Source organism: Giraffa tippelskirchi, chromosome 4 (assembly GCF_054371585.1).
Source record: "Giraffa tippelskirchi isolate mGirTip1 chromosome 4, T2T-mGirTip1v1.2.pri, whole genome shotgun sequence".
Lineage (NCBI taxonomy): Eukaryota > Metazoa > Chordata > Mammalia > Artiodactyla > Giraffidae > Giraffa > Giraffa tippelskirchi.
In genome coordinates, this window is record NC_137278.1 from 141,430,370 (window position 1) to 141,455,381 (window position 25,012).

Sequence of the window (25,012 nt, forward strand, 5' to 3'; positions counted from 1 at the left end):
GTCTGACACTGTTTCCACTGTTTTCCCATCTATTTGCCATGAAGTGATGGGACCAGATGCCATTATCTTAGTTTTCTGAATGTTGAGTTTTAAGCCAACTATTTCATTCTCCTCTTTCACTTTCATCAAGAGGCTTTTTAGTTCCTCTTCACTTTCTGCCATAAGGGTGGTGTCATTTGCATATCTGAGGTTATTGATGTTTTTCCTGGCAATCTTGATTCTAGCTTGTGCTTCTTCCAGCCCAGCGATTCTCATGATATACTCTGCATATAAGTTAAATAAGCAGGGTGACAATATACAGCCTTGACGTACTCTTTTCCTGGTTTAGAACCAGTCTGTTGTTCCATGTCCAGTTCTAACTGTTGCTTCCTGATCTGCATACAGGTTTCTCAAGAGGAAGGTCAGGTGGTCTGGTATTCTCATCTCTTTAAGAATTTTCCACAGTTTATAGTGATCCACACAGTCAAAGGCTTTGGCATAGTCAACAAAGCAGAAATAGATGTTTTTCTGGAACTCTCTTGCTTTTTTGATGATCCAGCGGATGTTGGCAATTTGACCTCTGGTTCCTCTGCCTTTTCTAAAACCAGCTTGAACATCTGGAAGTTCACGGTTCACGTATTGCTGAAGCCTGGCCTGGAGAATTTTGAGCATTACTTTGCTAGCGTGTGAGATGAGTGCAATTGTGCGTTAGTTCAAGCATTCTTTGGCATTGCCTTTCTTTGGGATTGGAATGAAAACTGACCTTTTCCAGTCCTGTGGCCATTGGTGAGTTTTCCAAATTTGCTGGCATATTGAGTGCAGCACTTTCACAGCATCATCTTTCAGGATTTGAAATAGCTCAACTGGAATGCCTTTGCCTCCACTAGCTTTGTTCATAGTGATGCTTTCTAAGGCCCACTTGACTTGGCATTCTAGGATGTCTGGCTCTAGGTGAGTGATCACACCATCGTGATTATCTGGGTCATGAAGATCTTTTTTGTACAGTTCTTCTGTGTATTCTTGCCACCTCTTCTTAATATCTTCTGCCTCTGTTAGGTCCATACCATTTCTGTCCTTTATCGAGCCCATCTTTGCATGAAATGTTCCCTTGGTATCTCTAATTTTCTTGACGAAATCTCTAGTCTTTCCCATTCTGTTGTTTTCCTCTATTTCCTTGTGTTGATCGCTGAGGAAGGCTTTCTTATCTCTCCTTGCTATTCTTTGGAACTCTACATTCAAATGGGAATATCTTTCCTTTTCTCCTTTGCTTTTCACTTATCTTCTTTTCACAGCTATCTGTAAGGCCTCCTCAGACATTCATTTTGCTTTTTTGCGTTTCTTTTCCATGGGGATGGTCTTGATCCCTGTCTCCTGTACAATGTCACGAACCTCCGTCCATAGTTCATCAGACACTCTGTCTATCAGGTCTAGTCCCTTAAATCTATTTCTCACTTCCACTGTATAATCATAAGGGATTAATGGTATGAGTAGAATGGGAAATAGATCCTGGAGCCTGCTGTAGCCACTTGGTTACCACATAGAATTTGAGAGTGGAGCCTAAACAGAAGGAAGCAGAGTGGTGAGATGGAGTTCTTGGTGACATCTTGGTTTTTGAGTCCCATATTTAGTTATATTTGAAATCAGTCTATTATAAACTTTTCGGAGACAAGAGACAATAAATCCTCCCTCTCCATAATTTTGGCTTAAACCAGTTTCATGTGTGTTTTTCTTTGTGATCTGAACAATATAAAAACTGTGTTTACCTGTGTACATATAAATTCATACATATACATGCATAGAGAATGTTCTGGAAAGATACATTTCAAACTGATAGGTGTGATTATCTCTGGGGAAAGGGGACTATTATGGTGGGAGAGATGAATGGAAATGGATCTGTAGCAGTACAGCTAAAACCATTCTCTGACTTATCTCCCTTTTCTATCTGGTCCTTAGCATTTCTTGAGGTTGTAAAACAAGTGCGCCTAAAACTTGGGTTTTCAAATTCACCTTGCAAACAGTAATGATGCTTATAATTATTATTTACTCTGCAATAGGAATTAGGTATATTTTAGAATTCCTTTTCATTTCTAGGAAATGAGTCTTTGCTGTACCATTATCTGCTCTGCAAATAAGAAAACAAGCATGGGCTAATTTAATTACTTGTCAAAAGTGTACAGCAAAACAGTGATAGTGATGGGACTGATGTCTTTTGATTCTTGGCCAATGGGCTTTCCATTTCACCAAAATCTGCAATTGTGGCAGGCTTCAGGAATCTATATTTTACTCATGCTGTGGTACTAAAATCAACTTGGCACTCTTCAAGGGCTGGGAAGAACTCTGTTATATCTCTGATCCCTTTTTTCATGTCATATTTCTTTTAGGATGTAACCTGTTTTTAAGTGTTTAGGTGACCTGATGATATGGAATGGAACCACTTTAAGTAGTTTAGTGTTCTGTAACACAAAATTTGAATTTACAGCAAGGGATGCTCAGGAGACAAGGTGGTCCTTCTAGGAGTAAATGAAAGTTTGTATCATCTCAACAAGAGGGAACTGGCCACAGTATCAGTCCATTCTCACCTGGTAGAAAAGCCCAGCTCTTCAAAAACGATGAAATGGCTCACCACCAGATGGCGCGGTTTTATACCAGCAGGCCTTGGAAAGGGCGTGCTCTTAGCTGAATCTTTTACAGTAGCATGAGTATTATTAAACAGTTCATTGTTCTAGAGCTAAAAGCTCTCTCTGTTTAACAGATCTCTGGGAATTAGGAGAGAAACTTACTTAAAAGTCACACAATAAGTTTAAACAATTAAGCCCTCTGAGTCCATTAAATCATTTTTCCTGGTTGCGGGAAAGGAAAGTGTATTATGGAGATAATCGTGACTGATAATCCAAAGAAAAGCAATTTTGACAAATTCTAAGGTAATTTTTTATTGAAACATGACACAACAAAATCCTTTTCTTTAAAAGGAAAAAGTTCTAGCCTGCAAGGAAAAATAGACCTCAAACTAAGAAGTGTTTTACTCAAATAAGGAAAATAAAGCTGGTGACTCAGCGGTAAAGATGGTAAAAGAAGCTGCTTACAATGCAGGAGACCCAGGTTTGATCCCTTGGTTGGCAGGATTCCCTGGAGAAGGGAATGGGTTCCCACTCTAGTATTCTGCCCGGAGAATCCCATGGAGAGAGGAACCTGGTAGGCTACAGTCCATGGGGTCGCAAAAGAATCAGACACAACTCAGCAAATAACACTAACACTGAAATGATAAAGAATAGAATTATATGATGCTATCCCTCTTGCCCTGAGCCTGAAGAATGAAAGCAAATCAGAGGGACATAGTTTCTCTTCTAAAGTGAAGCTGTATAGAATGATTTACTAATGACAAGTCAAAATGGGGGGAAAAAACCCAAAACCTAATAACCCGCAATTGACAGTTTAAAAAACTGGTGGCAAGTAATGTCACCCTGCTTATTTAACTTGTATGCAGAGCACATCATGAGAAACATTGGGCTGGAAGAAACACAAGCTGGAATCAAGATTGCCGGGAGAAATATCAACAACCTCAGATATGCAGATGACACCACCCTTATGGCAGAAAGCGAAGAAGAACTAAAGAGCCTCTTGAGGAAAGTGAAAGAGGAGAGTGAAAAAGTTGGCTTACAGCTCAATGTTCAGAAAACTAAAATCATGGTATCTCGTCCCATCACTTCATGGGAAATAGATGGGGAAACAGTGGAAACAGTGTCAGACTTTATTTCTGGGGGCTCCAAAATCACTGCTGATGGTGACTGCAGCCATGAAATTAAAAGACGCTTACTCCTTGGAAGGAAGGTTATGACCAACCTAGATAGCATATTGAAAAGCAGAGACAATACTCCGCCAACAAAGGTCTGTCTAGTCAAGGCTATGGTTTTTCCAGTGGTCATGTATGGATGTGAGAGTTGGACGGTGAAGAAAGCTGAGCGCCGAAGAATTGATGCTTTTGAACTGTGGTGTTTGAGAAGACTTTTGAGAGTCCCTCGGACTGCAAGAAGATCCAACCAGTCCATCTCAAAGGAGATCAGTCCTGGGTGTTCATTGGAAGGACTGATGTTGAAGCTGAAACTCCAATACTTTGGCCACCTGATGCGAAGAGTTGACTCATTGGAAAAGACCCCAATGGTGGGTAGGATTGGGAGCAGGAGGAGAAGGGGCTGATAGAGGATGAGATGGTTGGATGGCACCACCAACTCATTGGACATGGGTTTGGGTAAACTCTGGGAGTTGGTGATGGACAGGGAGGCCTGTTGTGCTGCGATTCACGGGGTCGCAAAGAGTCGGACACGACCGAGAGACTGAACTGAACTGAATGTCATCTTTGCATTGTTTCAAGCAAATGAGGCAGGCTTACCCAGTGGCTCAGCAGTAAAGAATCCACCTGCAATGCAGGAGACACAGGAGATCAGAGTTGGATTCCTGGAGGAGGAAATGGCAACCCACTCCAATATTCTTGCCTGGAGAATCCCATGGACAAAGGAGTCTAGTGGGCTACATTCCAAAGGGTTGCAAAGAGTCAGACACGACTGAAAGGACTGAGCACAACACAGCACACAAACAAATGAGACAGTTAAAATTGCCCCCCTGAAAATGGAGGACAACAGTGTAGATTTCTCTGGGGAGAAAACATCCTTTCTTTTAGTCAGTGTGTTGGTGGAGATTGTCTATTAAACCTCAAATCAGATGAAATTTTGGGTTTACTTTGTACCAGTGGGAGCTATTAATACTTGGTGACATAAGAGTGGAACGTATAAACGTGAATTTTCTTTTACACATCAGGGATCCATGGAACAAGTTTTGCGATTCACCTGGGGAGACACGTTAACTCTGTCCTCAAAGAAATAAGATGTATTGTTCCTTTAAAATAAGCATAAATTGAGGAGGGACTGGCGATGAGAAATTGAATTGCTCCGGAACAGATTCATTTATGTCACAGTATTATAAAAGGAAGGAAGGGTACTTGCTATATGCCATAACAGGATATTTTTTCCTAGGCCCTTCCAGCCTTGGCCAACCTCAGGCTTTTCTAAGTGGTTGTCTCCTTGCCTTTCCAAACCGTGCAATCATCGTAAGCCATTTCTCCGGGTCTGGAAGCCTAGTACCGGACTGGCAAACACTGGCTTGCTCCTCAGCTGCAGCCCCCAAACTACGGGACTTGCAGCAGTTAAGGAACCGAGAGCCAAGTTAGAAGGAACCGAGATCAGAGGTCGCGCTCGACCTGGGGGTGGGGTTTAGGGGTCCGGGGTGGGCTGAGGTTGGCACCGCCCGGGGAGGGGCGGGGCGTCTCGGGCCGGCCCTGCCGGCTGGGGCTGCACGTGACCCGCGGCCCCACCTCCCGCTTGCTCCGCAGCGCCAGCTCGGCAGGCGCGGGGCGTGAGTCTCGAGTGAGACCCGCCAGGCTCCAACTCCGCAGAGCCGGGGCCGGCGGGCAGCAACTTTCTCCCCGGAGTGGCCGCGGTGGCGGCTGCTACCGTGGCAGGGGGAGAGGGAGCCGCGAGGAGGAAGGCGGCGGTTCCTTGTGCCCCGTCGGGCTGTCCAGCCCTCCGAGACCGCCAGCCTGCGGAGCCTCGTTCCCCCGGGCAGCCCCGGGCCCCTGCCTTATGTCCCGCAAGGCGAGCGAGAATGTGGAGTACACGCTGCGGAGCTTGAGCAGCCTCATGGGCGAGCGCCGCAGGAAGCAGCAGGAGCCGGACGCGGCGAGCACGGCCGGGGAGCGCAGCCTTCTGGCGGCCGCGGAGTCGAGCGCCAGCCTTCAGGGCGCGGGCGCGGGCGGCGGCGGCGTCGGGGACCTGGAGCGCGCGGCGCGGCGGCAGTTCCAGCAGGACGAGACCCCCGCCTTCGTGTACATGGTGGCAGTCTTCTCCGCGCTGGGCGGCTTCCTGTTCGGCTATGACACTGGGGTGGTGTCGGGGGCCATGCTGCTGCTCAAGCGGCAGCTCAGCCTGGACGCGATGTGGCAGGAGCTGCTCGTGTCCAGCACGGTGGGGGCGGCCGCCGTCTCGGCGCTGGCCGGCGGGGCCCTCAACGGCGTCTTCGGCCGCCGCGCCGCCATCCTGCTGGCCAGTGCCCTCTTCACCGCCGGCTCCACGGTGCTGGCCGCGGCGAACAACAAGGAGACGCTGCTCGCCGGCCGCCTGGTTGTAGGTCTCGGCATCGGTGAGTTCCGGCTTCGCGAAGAGCGCCCGCGGGGCCCCTGGCGACTCCGCCCTTGACCCTGGTCGCTGCGTTCTTTTCCCCCTTCAGGGTCCCCATCGAGTGTGGCCAGATCCCGAGAATACTTCGCATCTCTTGCTCTTGTTCTGAGAGACCATCTGTTTGTTAGTCCGGCCTCTGAATCTCCCCCAAGGGTGGGGGTGGGGGTGGGGGAATCGCTGTGGTCTCCTCCGAGCCCACGTGGACTCTGTCGCCCACGGACAAGTGAATCCGCGTGATAGTTGCCTCTCTAAGCCCTTCCCGGAACCCGGATCCTCACCAGCTATTTCCTTGATTCAGCCCTACCTGATGTCTATCTAAGAGCTTAGGAGGGAGGATCTCTTTACTCTCCAACATTGTCTCACTTTTTCCTCCACTGCTAGACCCTTGCCTCTTCTAGGATTCCAAACTCCGAACCCAGTCAGTCTTAAAAGATACAGTAAGAGAATTTTTAAAGTTCCTCAAGTCATCTGGACTCTACTCTTTGCTGCTCCTCACTTTCCTTCTCGAGTCATTTATCTTTAGGGTAGAGTATTATTTTATTCTCTTCTTTTGAGTTTACTTTTTGTATTGCCTTTTGCTTTCCTTTTTTTTCCCCCCAAATAAATTCTTGACTTTTCTGTTTTTCTGACCTTTTCCTTTAAATCTGTATTCACCCATTCTCCTTTTTGTTTTGTCTCTCCTGTTTTCCCTTGGGTCTTGTTCACCTCCTAAATTCACTTTGAAACTATTCTCCCTGTGGATAAATGCCCAGCAAGGTAGGTATTTGCAAATAACTGCCAAAATGAAGGGATTAAGGTTTCCTTGGCATTGGTTTTTCACCCTGGTTGCTGAGCAAGGGAGGTGCAGTTGGTAAGTTTTTGGCAGATGGAAGCTGTTTGGAATGTGCGCAGTATTATTAGAAAGCACGTTTGAGACAAAGTGGGGGTTGAGACTTAAATCTCACTAGTAATTTTTGTAAGGCATGCCGCTGATGCTTCTTTATTGTTTCCTTTCATGATTCAATTTCTTGTTTCCTTTAGGGTGCTGTTGAAGTATTTCTTCCCTACGAGTGGGGATTGATGAAAGAGCCCTTTAAACTAGGGCTTCTGGTGATCTGTCCCTTCACCAGTTGTTTGACGTTTATGCTTTTCACCTTTTCTCTGTAGACTCTATGGGGGAGAGAGCCCTATTTATACAACTCCACATGTAGGAACCATAACCTGAACCCAGCTCACTGCACTTTATATCCAGAATTGGTTATTACTGATTTCCCTTTTGTTTTTTTATTGCACTATTAGTGAAGCAGGGCAAGGCTCTCAGTTAAATGTTAAGTTGGCTTATTAAAGTCTAAAATGACCAGAAGGTACAACTGAAATGAAACCCCTCTGTAAGAAGTACTTAGTGCCTTCAGGAGTCTCCTCTCAGCATTCTCTGCATGGGACAACAGATTACCTTTTTTGTTTCTTCTGACATTGAAATAATGTAATTTTAGGTAGCAAGGTTTGTTCAGTAAGACTGAGTCTTTTTTGTGATTTTGGAATTCAATACTGTTTTGCAGAGATCTCTCAGTGAAGTTTCCTAGTGCTTAGCTATGGCAAGTATTGGATATTTGGGTATTATGTTTAGTTTTTTATCTGATAGGAAAATCAAGCCCCTGTTGTGTATTTAAGGGCCCTTTCCAGATAGCAGAACAGTGAGGAACATTTATGCTTCAGTAAGAGTGGCTGGGCAGGGTTAGAGCAAGGTAGAACTAGCTAAGCTCTGTAAGAAAGGCTCACAGAGAGAGTTGTTAATTAAAAGAGGGTACAGGTACCCCAAGAGAGGAAAGCCTAAGCTCTTCCAGATGGAAACGGTATGTTGATAAGTAGTATTTTGACAGTAGAGATAAGGAAAGGACCTTCTAGGCCAAACTTGGGAATGAGCAAAGAAAGGAAAGCATAGGCCATACTTGAGGAACAGGGTGGATGCAGCAAAGAGGATGAAGCAAGAGGTAAGGTTGGAAAGGTTGGTGTGCAAGAGCAGCATCTGTGTCTCTGGCACCAGGGTTGCTTGCCTGATACTGCAGCTGGTTGATTTAGTCCTCGTCTGGCCTGTCTTACTCATGGAGGAGCACCAAGACTGGAAGCCCTGATAGAAAGTTGTGTAAAAAACTCGCCTCACTTATAAAATGAAGAATGTTTTAAGGTTATGAACAGATTTTCAAAGAGGCCACATTACGCATCACCACCTTTCAAATTAGGATCTATGCGATGCATGTAATTGTACTTGTAAAATTCTTAAAACTCACAAAGATTACTAACCATTCAAAAAAGAAATTACAAATACTTTTAGCTACAAGGAATTGAGTCCTTAGGATGAGCATCTTTTTAGGGATACAAAATTAGTTTTGCTTGTTTACTACACTGAATCTGAATTTATATCATACTTTTTAAAGTAGTTAGATTTTGTGTGTGGTCAGGAGGTTTTTGTTTTTGTTTTTTATTATCCTTTTGATATTTAGTAAATATTGAAGAATAACTTTGTGTCTTCTGGTATATTTTTCTGGCAAATTTGTAGTGGAAATTTCTTTCTTCCACAAATTTACCTGTGGTAAATATAAAGCCCATAAGGACAGGGGTTTTTGTTCATTTTGTTCACCAATGTACAGTACTCTCAGCCTGTAGGAGGCACTTGTATTTGATGAGTAAATGAGGATATGGTAAGCAGAAGCATTAAAAAGTTACATTGCTGATAGGGTATCAAAGTATGTAAGCATTGTTATTTTTTTAGAATATTGTCAAATACTTGAAAGACTATATAAGGGTTTTAGTTTGTTCAGTTCAGTTCGGCTGCTCAGTCGTTTCCTACTCTTTGCAACCCCATGGACTGCAGCACATCAGGCTTCCCTGTCCATCACCAGCTCCTGGAGCTTACTTAAACTCATGTCCATTGAGTCAGTGATGCCATCCAACCATCTCATCCTCTGTCATCCCCTTTTCCTCCCACCTTCAATCTTTCCCAGCATCAGGGTCTTTGCCAATGAGTCAGTTCTTCACACCAGGTGGCCAAAGTATTGGAGCTTCAGCTTCAGCATAAGTCCTTCCAATGAATATTCAGGACTGATTTCCTTTATGACTAACTGGTTGGATCTCCTTGCAGTCCAAGGGACTCTCAAGAGTCTTCTCCAACACCACAGTTCAAAAGCATCAGTTCTTCAGTGCTCAGCTTTCTTTATGGTCCAACTCTCACATCCATACATGACTATTGGAAAAACCATAGTTTTGACTAGACAGACCTTTGTTGGCAGAGTAATGTCTCTGCTTTTTAATATGCTGTCTAGGTTGGTCATAGCTTTTCTTCCAAGGAGCGAATGTCTTTTAATTTTGTGGCTGCAGTCACCATCTGCAGTGCTTTTGGAGCCCATGAAAATAAAGTAGGTCATTGTTTCTCCATCTGTTTGCCATGGAGTGATGGCATATAGATGGATAGCATCACTATGAACCAAGCTAGTGGAGGTAATGGAATTTAGTTTATAATAGTTTAATGAAATCATTTACTTTTTTAATAAATTCTAATTAAGTTTCATTATTGATTCTTATAACTTTTGGAGTAGGCAGTAGTTAGATAAAAATCCCACCCTGGAGGTATTCATTCTCTAATGGAACAGAAAGGCCATCAACAAGCATTAAAAGTACAGTAGAGGTTTCTGTAACTCCCATGGGAAACACAGAAGACTAAGCAATTGCATTTTTGGGGAGGAAAAAAACAGAACAAATAATGAGGTTTTATAGAAACAGGTTTAAATTGGGGTTTGGAGGGTGAGTAAAAGTTCAATAGATTTACAGAGATCCATAAAAGAAGCTATTATTTATTTAGTGCTTTACTATGGGATAGGTACCCTGCTGTTTTTACATATGTTATCTCATTTAATCCTTTTAGCTCTAGAAACAGCGCTCCTTTTGCTGGATGCATACCTCATAGATAGTGTGGGTTCTGGACCACTGAAATAAACTAAATATTGCAATAAAATAAGTCACACAAGCTTCCAGTGCGTATAAAGTTATTTTATACTATACTGTAGTTTATTGTATACAAATAATATTATTTCTAAAAAAATACTACGTATCTTAATTAAAAAAAAAAAACAAAAAACGCCAGAAATAATGTGAGTCTTCAGCTAGTAATCTTTGCTGTTGGAGAGTCTTGCCTCCACACTGGTGGCTATTGACTGATCAAGGTGGTGGTTGCTGAAGGCTGGAGACTGGCAATTTCTTGAAATAAGACAACAATGAAGTTTGCTGCATCAGTTGACTTCCTTTCACAAGTGATTTTTCTGCAACATTTGATGCTGTTAGATAGCATTTTACCCATAGTTATAACCTCTTTCAAAATTGAAATCAGTCCCTCTCAAACACTGCCACTGCTTTGTCAACTAACTTTGTGTAATATTCTAAATCCATTGCTGCCATTTCAACAGTGTTCATAGCATATTCACCAGGAATAGATTTCATCTTGAGAAACCATTTTGTTTGTTCACCCATAAGAAGCAACTCCTTATCTGTGAAAGTTTTACATGAGATTGTAGCAATTCAGTCACATTTTCAGGCTCCTCTTCTAACTCTGATTCTGTTGCTGTTTCCACCACAGCTACAATTACTTCCTCCACTCAAGTTCCACCCCCTCAAAGTCATCATGGGGGGTTAGAATCAACTTCTGAACTCTTATTAATGTTGCTGTTTTGACTTCTTCCTATGAATCAGTAATGTTCTTAGTGGCATCTGGAATGGTGGATCGTTTTCAGAAGGTTTTCAATTGACTTTGCCCAGATCCATCAGAAGAATCACTATGTTTAGCAGCTGTAAGCTTACACAGGTATTTCTTTTTTTTTTTTACACAAGTATTTCTTAAATAATAAGACTTGAAATTCGAAATTACTCCTTGATCCATGGGCTGCAGAATGGATGTTATGTTAGCAGGCATTAAAGCAACATCAATCTTGTACATCTCCTTCAGAACTCTTGGGTAACCAGGTACATTGTCAATGAGCAGTAATATTTTGCGGGGAATCTTTTCTGAGCAGTAGGTCTCGATAGAGGGCTTGAAATATTCAGGAAACCGTGTTGTAAACAGATGTGCTATCATCCAGGCTTTGTTCCACTTGTAGAGCATAGGCAGAGTAGATTTAGCCTAATTCTTAAGGGCCCTGGGAGTTTTAGAATGGTAAATGAGCATTGGCTTTGACTTAAAGTCACCAGCTGCATTAGCCCCTGACAAGAGGGCCAGCCTGTCCTTTGGAAATCCTGAAGCCAAGCATTGACTTCTCTTTTTTTTTTTTTTATAAATTTATTTATTTTAGTTGGGGGCTAATTACTTTACAATATTGTAATAGTTTTTGCCATACATTGACATGAATCAGCCATGGGTTTACATGTGTTCCCTCTTATAGAAGTCCTAGAAGGAATCTTCTTTCAATATAAGGCAGTTTCGCGTATGCTGAAAGTCTGTTGTTTAGTGTAGCCACCTTCATTACTTAACCTAACTGTGTCTTCTGGGTTACTTTCTGCAGCTTCTCTATCAGCTCTTGATGCTTCATCTTGTGCTTTTATATTATGGAGAGGGTTTCTTTCCTTAAGCTTAATGAATCAACCTCTGCTAGCTTCACACTTCTGCATCTTTCTCACTTCTCTTAACCTTCATATAATTGAAGAGAGGCCCTTCTTGGTCTTCCGTGGTGGCTCAGATGGTAAAGAATCTGCCTTCAATGTGGGAGTCCTGGGTTGATCCCTGGGGCGTGAAGATCCCCTGGACCCACTCAAGTATTCTCTTGATGCTTCATCTTGTGCTTTTATATTATGGAGAGGGTTTCTTTCCTTAAGCTTAATGAATCAACCTCTGCTAGCTTCACACTTCTGCATCTTTCTCACTTCTCTTAACCTTCATATAATTGAAGAGAGGCCCTTCTTGGTCTTCCGTGGTGGCTCAGATGGTAAAGAATCTGCCTTCAATGTGGGAGTCCTGGGTTGATCCCTGGGGCGTGAAGATCCCCTGGACCCACTCAAGTATTCTTGCCTGGAGGATACCATGGACAGAGGAGCTTTGTGGGCTATAGCCCGTGGGGTCACAAAGAGTTGGACATGACTGAGCGACTGAGCACACACATAGGCCCTTCTCTGGATTAGGCTTTGGCTTAAGGAAATATTTTAGCTGGTTTGATCATCTGTCAGACCACTGCAACTTTCTCTGAATTAGCAATAGGGCTGTTTGCTTTCTTATCGTTCTTATATTCACTGGAGTTCAGTTCAATTTACTTCAGTGGCTCAGTCATGTCTGACTCTCTGCAACCCCATGGACTGCAGTGCACCAGGCCTCCCTGTCATCACCAACTCTGGGAGCTTACTCAAACTCATGTCCATTGAGTCAGTGATGCCATCCAACCATCTCATCCTCTGTCATCCCCTTCTCCTCCCACCCTCAATCTTTCCCAGCATCAGGGTCTTTGCCAATGAGTCAGTTCTTCACATCAGGTGGCCAAAGTATTGGAGCTTCAGCTTCAGCATAAGTCCTTCCAATGAATATTCAGGACTGATTTCCTTTATGACTGACTGTTTGGATCTCCTTGCATTCCAAGGGACTCTCAAGAGTCTTCTCCAACACCACAGTTCAAAAGCATCAGTTCTTCAGTGCTCAGCTTTCTTTAGGGACCAACTCTCACATCCATACATGACTACTGGAAAAAACATAGTTTTGACTAGATGGACCTTTGTCGACAGAGTAATGTCTCTGCTTTTGAATGTGCTGTCTAGGTTGGTCATAGCTTTTCTTCCAAGGAGCAAGTGTCTTTTAAAATTTCATGACGGCAGTCACCATCTGCAGTGATTTTGGAGCCCAAGAAAATAAAGTCTGTTGCTGTTTCCATTATTTCTCCATCTATTTGCCATGGAGTGATGGGACCAGATGCCATAATCTTAGTTTTTTGAATGTTGAGTTTTAAACCAGCTTTTTCACTCTCCTCTTTCACTTTCATGAAGAGGCTCTTTAGTTGTTTTCACTTTCTGCCGTAAGGGTGGTGTCACCTGTGTATCTGAGGTTGTTGATATTTCTCCTGGCAGTCTTGATTCCAGCTTATGCTTCATCCAGCCCGGCATTTCGCATGATGTACTCTGTATATAAGTTAAATAAGCAGGGTGACAATATACAGCCTTGATGTACTCCTTTTCCTATTTGGAACCAGTCTGTTGTTCCATGTCCAGTTCTAACTGTTGCTTCTAGACCTGCATAAGATTTTCAGGAGGCAGGTCGGGTGGTCTGGTATTCCCATCTCTTTAAGAATTTTCCACACTTTGTTGTGATCTACACAGTCAAAGTCTTTGGCATAATCAATAATTCAGAAGTAGATTTTTTTCTGGAACTCTGTTTGCTTTTTCTATGATCCAGTGGATGTTGGCAATGTGATCTCTGGTTCCTCTGCCTTTTCTAAATCCAGCTTGAACATCTGGAAGTTCATGGTTCATGTACTGTTGAAGCCTGGCTTGGAGAATTTTATTTACTGGAGTAGTACTTGTAATATCCTTCTACTTTGCCTTTCAGTTCAATTCAGTTCAGTCGCTCAGTTGTGTCCGACTCTTTGCGACCCCATGAATCGCAGCACGCCAGGCCTCCCTGTCCATCACCAACTCCCGGAGTCCACCTAAACCCATGTCCTTCAAGTTGGTGATGCCATCCAACCATCTCATCCTCTGTCGTCCCCTTCTCCTCCCGCCCCCAATCCTACCCAGCATTAGGGTCTTTTCCAATGAGTCAACCCTTCGCATGAAGTGGCCAAAGTATTGGAGTTTCAGCTTCAACATCAGACCTTCCAATGAACACCCAGGATTGATCTCTTTTAGGATGGATTGATGGGATCTCCTTGCAGTCCAAGGGACTCTCTCAAGAGTCTTCTCCAACACTACAGTTCAAAAGCATCAATTCTTCGGCGCTCAGCTTTCTTCACCGTCCAACTCTCACATCCATACATGACCACTGGAAAAACCATAGCCTTGACTAGACGGACTTTTGTTGGCAAAGTAATGTCTCTGCTTTTAAATATGCTGTCTAGGTTGGCCATAACGTTCCTTCCAAGGAGTAAGTGTCTTTTAATTTCATGGCTGCAGTCACCATCAGCAGTGATTCTGGAGCCCAAAAAAATAAAGTCTGACACTGTTTCCCCATCTATTTCCCATGAAGTGATGGGACCAGCTGCCATGATCTTAGTTTTCTGAATGTTGAGCTTTAAGCCAACTTTTTCACTCTCCTCTTTCACCTTCATCAAGAGGCTCTTTAGTTCTTCACTTTCTGCCATAAGGGTGGTGTCATCCGCATATCTGAGGTTATTGATATTTCTCCTGGCAATCTTGATTCCAGCTTGTGTTTCTTCCAGCCCAGCGTTTCTCATGATGTACTCTGCATATAAGTTAAATAAGCATGGTGACAATATACAGCCTTGGCATACTCCTTTTCCTATTTGGAACCAGTCTGTTGTTCCATGTCCAGTTCTAACTGTTGCTTCCTGACCTGCATACAGGTTTCTCAAGAGACAGGTCAGATGATCTGGTATTCCCATGTCTTTCAGAATTTTCCACAGTTTATTGTTATCCACACAGTCAAAGGCTTTACAGTTTGGCTAATGGGTGCAAGAGGCCTAGCTTGTGACCTCTCTTGGCTTGAGGCATGCCTTCCTCACTGAGCTTAATCATTTCTAGCTTTCATTTAAAGTAAGAGACCTGTGATTCTTCTTTTCACTCTGACACTTAGAAACTGTTAATCACAGGGATGTTAATGGGACTAATTTAAATATTGTGTGTCTCTGGGAAACACTGAGGCCTGGGAGAAGGGGACAGAGGCTGGGGAGCCAGTGGTTCCTGGAGCAATCAGAACAAACACAAAGTTCCCGTCTTCTGTGGGTGTGGTTTGTGGTGCCACAAAACAATTGCATTAGTAACATCAAAGATCGTTGATTGTAGCTCATCATAACAATTTTAAAGAGTTGGATATATTGTGAAAATTACCAGAATGTGACCCAGAGACTTGAAGTGAGCAAGTACTGCTGGAAAAATGGTGCCAGTAGACTTGTTCTGTCAAGAGTTGCCACAAACCTTCATTTTGTAAACAATTTAGTGTCTTTAAAGCCCAATAAAACAAGGTATGCAATAAAACAAGGTATAGCAGTTAAATGATGAGGACACTAGTGCAAAATCAGAATTAAAAAAACAGAACCTTGGAGTCTTTTGCTCTTTTCAATTATTGAGTGTCTAAGTTAGAGTTAACAGCGAGTGTAAAGGCACCAAAAAGTCAAAGCGCTATGTGAAGCAAAAAGTGACTGAAGGGTGGTGATGGGTCAGTCATGAAACTAAAATGATTTTTGTGGGAAGATTAGGCTGAATAGGGTTTAGTTGGTCTTGGGTATGCAGGGACCGTCTTTGGGGATTTTCAGTTGTAAATAATACCAGATTAATATCCGTTGAATCTTTTTTTTAATTTTAAACCTTTCTGCTTTTAAACTTTTACTTTCTTCTTCAAACTTCTGTCAACCCCTCCAAATGCAGGAGGCTGCAAATAAGAAAAATATTTAGGGTCTTAAGAACTGTGATTCGCTATATACAGAATCCAGTATCCCTTAAAGAGTGTTCCAAGGAAGAGAAAGAGTTAAGTAAAGGCAGAAGATCATGAGGTTGCTAAAAGTTGCCTGGTAAGATTTGTGGTTGTCTCCATTCAAGGTGGAAAATATCGATCCTTAAGGAATCAGAGTAGAATTAGAGTGCCTGCAAGCTCAGTGGCTAATTTGCGCCTGATTCTTTGTGACCCCATGGACTGTAGCCTGCCAGGCTCCTCTGTCCATGGGATTTCTCAAACAAGAATCCTGGAGTGGGTTGCCATTTCCTTCTCCAGGGGATCTTCCCGACCCAGGGATCAAACCCACATTTCCTGCATTGACAGGTGGGTTCTTTACCACTGAGGCACCAGGGAAGCCCTTAGAATTAGAGTAGGGGTCCATTAAGTATCTTGAGTTCCTGGCCAGTGTTCTGTTTGACTTTACCAGGTCAAAGGTCAGATTTCATCCAGGCTGAGAAATGCATTTTCTTAATGGCTACCAGCTCTATTTAAGAGAGCTATCTTAACAGTACTGACTCAATTTTGATTCTCCTTTGACACCTCTTGCTTCTTTGATTTTTGTAGTATTAGAAATCCTTTGCTGAGATAGTTACTACTGGGTAGCTAAAACATGTAGTCATGAATTACTGAAATAGGAGGAGTCACAGGGCCCTTCAACAGAAATCTTTGAAGAACATAAAAGATACCAAGCTGTAGAGTATAACTGTTCAATCTATAATTAGAATGTATAAATATATTGAGAATCAATGATTCATGTAAAAGAAGCATCAGAAATCAGACTTTCTTGATTTATTTTATGGGTTCATTTTCCTTGTCTGCTGCTGCTGCTGCTAAGTCGCTTCAGTTGTGTCCAACTCTGTGCGACCCCATAGACGGCAGCCCACCAGGCTCCCCCGTCCCTGGGATTCTCCAGGCAAGAACACTGGAGTGGGTTGCCATTTCCTTCTCCAGTGCATGAAAGGGAAAAGTGAAAGTGAAGTCGCTCAGTCATGTCCGACCCTTAGCGACCACATGGACTGCAGCCCACCAGGCTCCCCCGTCCATGGGATTTTCCAGGCAAGAGTACTGGAGTGGGGTGCTATTTCCTTCTCCGTTTCCTTGACTAGTTAACAGCAAAATTAGCTTATTGCATACCCATTCTGAAAATGGCATTATTCACGTTTTGGTTTCACCAGAGGTTCTTTTGGTTCCTCTGTTCTTGTCCTGGACTTAAGTCCTGGGACCAGGCTTTTGCCAATGTTCCTGCTCTACTACTTCTGACACCAGACTTTTTAAACTTGAAGACTCAAATTTCAAATAGGACACAAATTTGCAAACTTAAGAGTTTATTGTATTTCTCCACTGTAATCTGATTTTTATATCCTTTGTACAGTTATTGGTTTCTATCCTTTGGTTGGGAAGATCCCCTGGAGTAGGGAAAGGCTACCCACTCCAGTATTCTGGCCTGGAGAATTCCATGGACTGTATAGTCCATGGGGTCGCAAAGAGTCGGGCATGACTGAGTGACTTCCATTTTCACTTATACAGTTATATTTTTTATGAGTTTATTTAGCAAAGTTGTACCTACAATCAAAGTTTTCAGGTGTGGCTAGGTACAAAAGGATTGAAAGAGTGTGAGTTTGCACATTTTGCTTCATTTGATTGTTGTCTGTGATCTTATATCTCTCATGCATAACACACAGACAAGGTTGCTGTGAAAGAGCAGAGTATAAGAACGTGTACTGTTACCATTGTTAGCATGTCCATAGCCAAAAAGCACACAATGTAATTTTGCCCTTTTCCCATGGCGTTGGCATTTACTGCTAATTATAAGTGATGATTTAGCATCTGTGTGGGACATATCAAAAAGTGTCTCAGTTCAGACATTTACTGGTGTTCAAAACCTTTACTGAGAATGGACATGTTAATCTATACAGCACTGGGTTTGTTGAATTAATCTTAAATTTACACCAGTTTCTTCTCTGTTGCCCTCTGTTCCAGTACTCCCTCTACTGGACCACAGTTTGTAGCTGCTTTGCAGGTTTTAATTAGTATGTTATGGCCTATTGAGTAGTACTTTTCAAAAATATCAGTCTTTTTCAAAGAGTACTTTGGACTTTTGTCCTTTAATGTAAAGCAAATTTAAAATCTTGTTTGATTAAAAAGTCATGCAATGCTGAGACTAATATCAATGAAAAATTTATTTAAGGTAAATAAAGTTTGAATCAGACAGATTTTTAGATAATCAGCTAGTGCTTTTTTCTTTGTAACCAACTTTGTTCCCTTCCCTAACCCCCACAATTTGTTTCAGTTTTATTTTCTTTTGAAGCAGAATTTCTGTATTGGATTTATGCTCTCTACTGGTATGTAGTTGACAGGTCAAGTAAAGCTTCATTTGACCTCTGTGTCCTTGTTTCATAAACATTAACAGTTTATGTGCAATGCCCCACCCCTCTTTAACTCCACTCCCTTTTATCTGCTGGAGTTGATATTATAGAGTTACAGTGAGAATTATGACCTAATTATGTTTGCCTAGTAGTATTGCATGGCCCTCCTTGCTTGAGCTGTCAGTGAGATGACGTGAGTGTTAACGTGAGTTCTGTGATGTTGTTCATATGACTTCTGTCTTAAACATTTTTCTTTTTCATCCATCCCTACTTCCCCCTTCTGTATTTTAAGCTCAAAGTAAGAACATAGTCTGATTCACATTAATGTCTTTGGGTTTAACACCTCTGATGATGTAGAACCTGCTGGTAGATCTCAAATAGCAAGCAGTCTTCACCATCTTTACTCAAAAGCACATAATACTAGTTTTCTTTTTTCTTTCTGATTGAACTTGGTTCCTTTATGCATCCTTCCTGTCTTCACCTCTTTTCATTTCCTTGCTCTTCTTTTTCTTTGACTTCATAGTGAAGAGGAAGCAACACTTTTATAGAGGAAACTTTCATTGAAGGAAAATCTGTACTCAGCAGAAAACCCCAAAACATTTTCCACATACAAAATTTAGCTTCCCTGGATGTATAGAGAAACAAAATAGCCAAGTGTTACAGATAAGTCTGAACTCAAGTTGGGACTACAGCATGATTCACACTTACGCCTTTTATTGTAAATATTGGCGCCATTGTTTAGAATGGTGTGTTCTGGAATATGTGTCTAAATCCACACAGCAGAAGCCTCATTTCACAACAGGCTGAGCAGTGTGCTGGGGTCCCCAGCACCACAGTGCACACTGGCATCATGGTGGCACCAGCATCCTTCTCTACTGATTTTAGTATCTCCCTAGTCATTTCAAGGCAGAATATGACTTGGAAATTGATTTAGCTGCCAACACCCTGGAAGTGATACCTTAACTTTCATTTAATTCTTACTCTGTGCCAGATATTCTTCTAAATATTTTACTTATATTCATATAATTTTCATATAATTCATATTATAATTTATAATAACCCAGTGAAATAATACTGTTACCAGCACACTTCATTGTGCTTTACAGATCATTGTGCTGTTTACAAAATGAAGTTTTGTGGCAATCCTGCACTGAGTTCATCAGTGCCATTTCACCAACAGCATTTGCTCACTTTGTGTCCCTGTGTCACATTTTGGTAATTGTTGCAGTATTTCAATCTTTTTCATTTTTATTGTATTTGTTATGACAACTTGCCATCAGTGATCTTTTGTTACAATTGGAAAAGATTAGAACTTGGTGGAGGCTCAGATAATGATTAATGTTTTTCAGCAATAAAATTTTTTAAAAAATATATACATATATTATTGAAGTATAGTTGACTTACAATGTTTCAGGTGCACAACAAATACAAAAAACCGTATATTATTTTTGAAATTATTTTCCATCATAGGTTATAACAAGATACTGACTATAGTTCCCTATGCTATATAGTAAACCTTTGTTGCTTATTGCATATCTATTTTTAAATCAGAAATCTAGCATTCTGTTCATACTGTGTCAAACAAGTGGAATCAAAATGTCGTATTTTTTAGGCAAAAAATCATAAGTTTTCTAAAATATATATATTATACATATTTATATTTATACACAGAAGCTTTTCTGCTACAGTTGATAAGGCTTGAGAAAGAACATGCAAAAAAAGAGGAGAAATTGGAGAACATAAACTAAATGAAATGGGTGCACTGAATATGAAGTAGAAAAAGTGAAACAAACTAGATAAAAGTAAAAATCATCATAGAGTCCAGTTGTTTTTAAACATGACTGCTCATTAGAAACATCTGGAGCTCTGGAGAAGAAAATTAATATCTGAGCATTTGTATTTTTCAACAAATTTCAAGATAATCTTGATATGCATCTGGATGTTAAAAAGTCACTACAGGTTTTTCTGTTAGATCCTAGTTCTGGTGATAGAGAGTTCTAATATTTTTCTGTTGCCCAGTCATGATGCAGTGGTATTAAGTGAGTAATAGTTACATAATCATAGTCGTAAAAGATGTTCATCAGTTTTCACAGTCAATAGCCAGACAAAAAAATAAAAGATAATTACAGTTGCAGGCCATAATGGGAATGTGATTAACTTTAACAATATAAAATAAATACATACAATTTGGGGCGGGTGGGTCAAGCAGAGTGATGTGGTAAGTGGAAGCGCATACGTGCACGTGTTTTCATCAACCCAGCAAGTGTACGTCTTTTGGTTGGTGCATTTAATCCATTTACATTTAGGGTGATTATCAATATGTATGATCCTATTATTTTCTTAATTGTTTTGGGTTTATTTTCAGTAGATCTTTAGAATATTTAGAATTTTTAGGATTTTACTCTTCCTTCGCTTTTTTTTTTGTTTTTAAATGATTTTCAAAGGTAAGATTCATCCAGTACTGCAAATAACAGAAATCTAACAGTTTATCATTTTTTTTCTTGAATATTCTCTTTATCTGTGAAAATAATAATCTTCATTACCTGGGATGTAATGCTTACTTAGTGGTAGTTTAATAGAAATATTGTAAAATGTCAAAATATGGTAGATCCTAAAACAAAGGCTATTCTTTATGCCTAAGTGTATGTGTATTTTATGTGCATTCACTCATTAACTAATGTTAGTACTTTCCTTAGTTGAAGAGTGAATTAGAGAAATGCCTAGAGTTTAGGTAAATTAATACTGTTAGTGACAGTGCCGAGATTCAAATCCAGGTTTCTGATCAACGATCATGTGTGCCCTACCTCTCCACCATGTGATAAATGCAGTTTTGGTTGTGAAAGCTAAGGGCACTTATGATGTTTCCTAAGTTAGTATGTGTAGGTGTATATATATATGTATAAAATATATAATATATAATATGTTTTATGTGGTATAATAGTATATTACTAAAAGCAGAACTGAATAAAAACTTCAGCAGTAGATCCAAATATTTGTAAGAGTTTCATATTAAATCAGGTAATAGGGAAAAGAAAGAATTATTAAAATAACTGAGAAAATCAAATGATATGGAGGAAAATATTGTAAATGAATTTTGACCTCATATTCTCATTAATACTATATTGATTTAAGAAACTAAGTTTAAAATAGAAACATTAACAAGTTAGAGAATAAAAATCATTTGATCATCTCAGTAGAATGCAAAAAAAGATTTTGACAAATTTCAACATTCATTTATGATTAAAAAAAAAAACTCTCCACAAACTAGGTATAGAGGAAACATACTTTAAAATAATAAAGGCCGTATATTACAAGCCTAACGTAGCATCACGCTCAGCGGTGAAAAGCTGAAAGCATTTCTTCTAAGATCGAGAATGAGACAAGGATGCCTACTCTCACCACTTGTATTCTATATAGTATTGGAACTCGTAACCACAGCAGTCAGACAAGAAAGAAATAAAAGAAATCCAAATTGAGAAAGAAAGAAAGCTATCACTACAGATGATATGTTACTACACAAAGAAAATCCTAAAGATGACCCCCCGCAAAAAAAACTACTAATGGCTTGTCAGTGAATTCAGTAAAGTTGCAGGATACAAGATTAATATACAAAATCTGTTGCTTTTCTGTACACTAATAGTGAACTATCAGAAAGAGAAATTAAGAGAAAATTTCTCTTAACCATCAGTTCAAAAAGAAGAGAATACCTAGGAAATTTAAGGAGGTGAAAGACCTGAATTCAGAAAAGTATAAGACACTGATGAAAGAAATTGAAGATGACACAAACAGATGGAAAGATATAACATGTTCAGAAGAATTAATATTGTTCAAATGACCATGCTGTCCAAGGTGATCTGTAGATTCATTGTAATCGCTATCAAAATACCAATGGCATTTTTCATAGAACGAGAAAAATAATTTTAAAATGTGTATGTAAACACAAAAGACCCTGAATAGCTGATGCAGTCTCGAGAAGAAAACAGAGCTGGAAGTATCATGCTTCCTGACTTTAGACTATACTACAAAGCCGCAATCATCAAAGCAGTCTGGTTCTGGCACAAAAACAGGCACAGAGATCAATGGAACAGGATAAAGAGCCAAGAAATAAAGCTGTACACTCATGTTCATTTAATCTATGACAAAGGAGGCCAAAGAAGTCTCTTGGGAAAAGACAGTCTCTTCAATAAGTGGCGCTGAGAAAAATGGACAGCTACATGTAAAAAAATGAAGTTAGAACAATATTTCACACCGTGTACAAAAATAAACTCAAAATGGATTAAAGGCCTAAATGTAAGACCAGAAACCATAAATCTAGAAGAAAAGTTAGACTACTCTTTGATATAAATTGTACTAGTATTTTTTTGGATCTGTCTCCAAAGACAAAGGAAATAAAGCAAAAATAAACATATGGGACCTAATTAAATTTAAAATCTTTTGAACAGCAAAGGAAACCATCAACAAAGTAGAAAAAAAAAAAAGAAACCTATGGAATGGGAGAAATTATTTGCAGTTGATATGACTGATACAAGGTTAATGTTTCAAAATATATAAATAGCTCCTACAACTCAATATTGGAAAAAAAAAATCGGCTAAAGACCAGAATAGACCTTTTCCAAAGAAGACAAAGATAAGCAAACAGGAAGGTGGAAAGATCCTCAGCACTGCTAATCATCAAAGAGATGAAAATCAAAACCACAATGAGATATCGCCCACATCTGTCAGAATGGCTATCATTGCTGCTGCTGCTGCTAAGTCGCTTCAGTCGTGTCTGACTCTGTGCGACCCCATAGATGGCAGCCCACCAGGCTCCGCCGTCCCTAGGATTCTCCAGGCAAGAATACTGGAGTGGGTTGCCATTTTCTTCTCCAGTGCATGAAAGGGAAAAGTGAAAGTGAAGTTGCTCAGTCGTGTCCGACTCTTAGCGACCTCATGGACTGTAGCCTACCAGGCTCCTCCATCCATGAGATTTTCCAGGCAAGAGTACTGGAGTGGGGTGCCATTGCCTTCTCTGAAAGACCACAAATTACAAAAATTGATGAGGATGTAGAAAAAAGGGAACCCTTGTATACTGTTGGTTCGAATATAAATCCATGCAGTCACTATGGAAAACAGTATGGAGATTCATTTGAAAACTAAAAATAGAACTTTCGTATGATCCAGGAGTTTCACTCCTGGGTGGTTACCCATAAAGGGAGAGAGGGAGGAGTGGCAAAATAGGGTATTAAGAGAGGTTCAAATTACTATGTATAAAATAAACTACAAGGATATATTGTACATTACAGGGAATGTAGCCAGTATTTCATAATAACTTTAAATGGAGTATAATGTATAATTACTTTGAATCACTAAGTTTCAGTACACCTGAAAATAATAATTCTCAACTAAACCTCGATAAAAATATAGTGTTAAATGTCATCAAAATAAAAAAATAGAAATAGAGTGATTTCTTTATATTGTAATTTTTAAAATCTTCAATCATAGATTTTAAAAGCAAAGACAGATTGGAGGAATATTGTGATGCATTTATTTACCTAAAGCTAAATATATTTATGCTCAAAGCATATGAAGTAGATTGGTCACAGCAGGAGAGGATGCAATTAGTGAATAAACTCTTGGGAAAGTGTTAAACCTTGTTAAAAATTAGAAGTGAAAATTAAGATAACTTTGTACTAAGTAAATTAGCAAATTAGAGAAAACTCAGGGTTATACTTTAGGAAGAGGTTTTTTGATTTGGGATATATTATGTCCCAAATACATTGGGATACCAGCAGTTCAGGATGGTAGAGTAGAAGGACATGTGCTCATCTCCTCCTGTGAGAGCACCAAAATTGCAACTAGCTGTTGGACAACCATCGACAAGAGGACACTTCAGTTCAGTTCAGTCGCTCAGTCGTGTCTGACTCTTTGCTGCCTCATGAACTGCAACACGCCAGGCCTCCGTGTCCATCACCAACTCCCAGAGTCCACCCAAACCCATGTGCATTGAGTCGGTGATGCCATCCAACCATCTCATCCTCTGTCGTCCCCTTCTCCTCCTGCCCTCAATCTTTTCCAGCATCAGGGTCTTTTCAAATAAATTAGCTCTTTGCATCAGGTGGCCAAAGTATTGGTGTTTCAGCTTCAGCATCAGTCCTTCCAATGAATATTCAGGACTGATTTCCTTTAGGATGGACTGGTTGGATCTCCTTGCAGTCCAAGGGACTCTAAAGAGTCTTCTCCAACACCATAGTTCAAAAGCATCAATTCTTCTGTGCTCAGCTTTCTTTGTAGTCCAACTCTCACATCCATACGTGACCACTGGAAAAACCATAGCTTTGACTAGATGGACCTTTGTTGATAAAGTAATGTCTCTGCTTTTCAATATGCTGTCTAGATTGGTCATAACTTTCCTTCCAAGGAGTAACTGTCTTTCAATTTCAAGGCTGCAGTCACATCTGCAGTAATTTTGGAGCCCAGAAAAATAAAGTCAGCTACTGTTTCCACTGGAACCCACCAAAAAGAGATACCCCATGTCCAAAGACAGGTAGCTTGCAATGAGATGGTAGAAGGGGTGCAATCATGATAAAATCAAATCCAGTACCCACCCTGACCCACAAACTGGAGAACAATAATACCAAAGAAATTCTCCCACTGTTGTGAAGGTTTTGAGACCCACATCAGGCTTTGCAGCCTGTGTATCCAACAAAGGTACTAGGAATTCCCAGGGAATCTGACTTTGAAGACCAGCAGGATCTGATTACAGGACTTCCACAGGACTAGGGGAAAGAGACACCACTCTTGGAGGGCACAAACAAAATCTTGCACGCACCAGGAACCAGGGAAAAGGAGCAGTG

At 40.8% G+C, this 25,012-nt stretch overlaps 1 protein-coding gene across 3 annotated transcripts in view; it reads left to right on the forward strand.

Moving 5' to 3' along the window:
* The first annotated feature begins 5,371 nt into the window (after positions 1-5,371).
* The window catches only part of SLC2A13 (solute carrier family 2 member 13), a 381,012-nt gene continuing 361,371 nt past the window's right edge, over positions 5,372-25,012 (forward strand). For all 3 annotated transcript variants that reach the window (XM_081483684.1, XM_081483681.1, XM_081483683.1), the window contains exon 1: positions 5,372-6,168. In XM_081483684.1, coding sequence (XP_081339810.1) covers positions 5,613-6,168 — 556 coding nt within the window. In that variant the 5' untranslated portion in view covers positions 5,372-5,612. The remainder of the gene's footprint in view (positions 6,169-25,012) is intronic.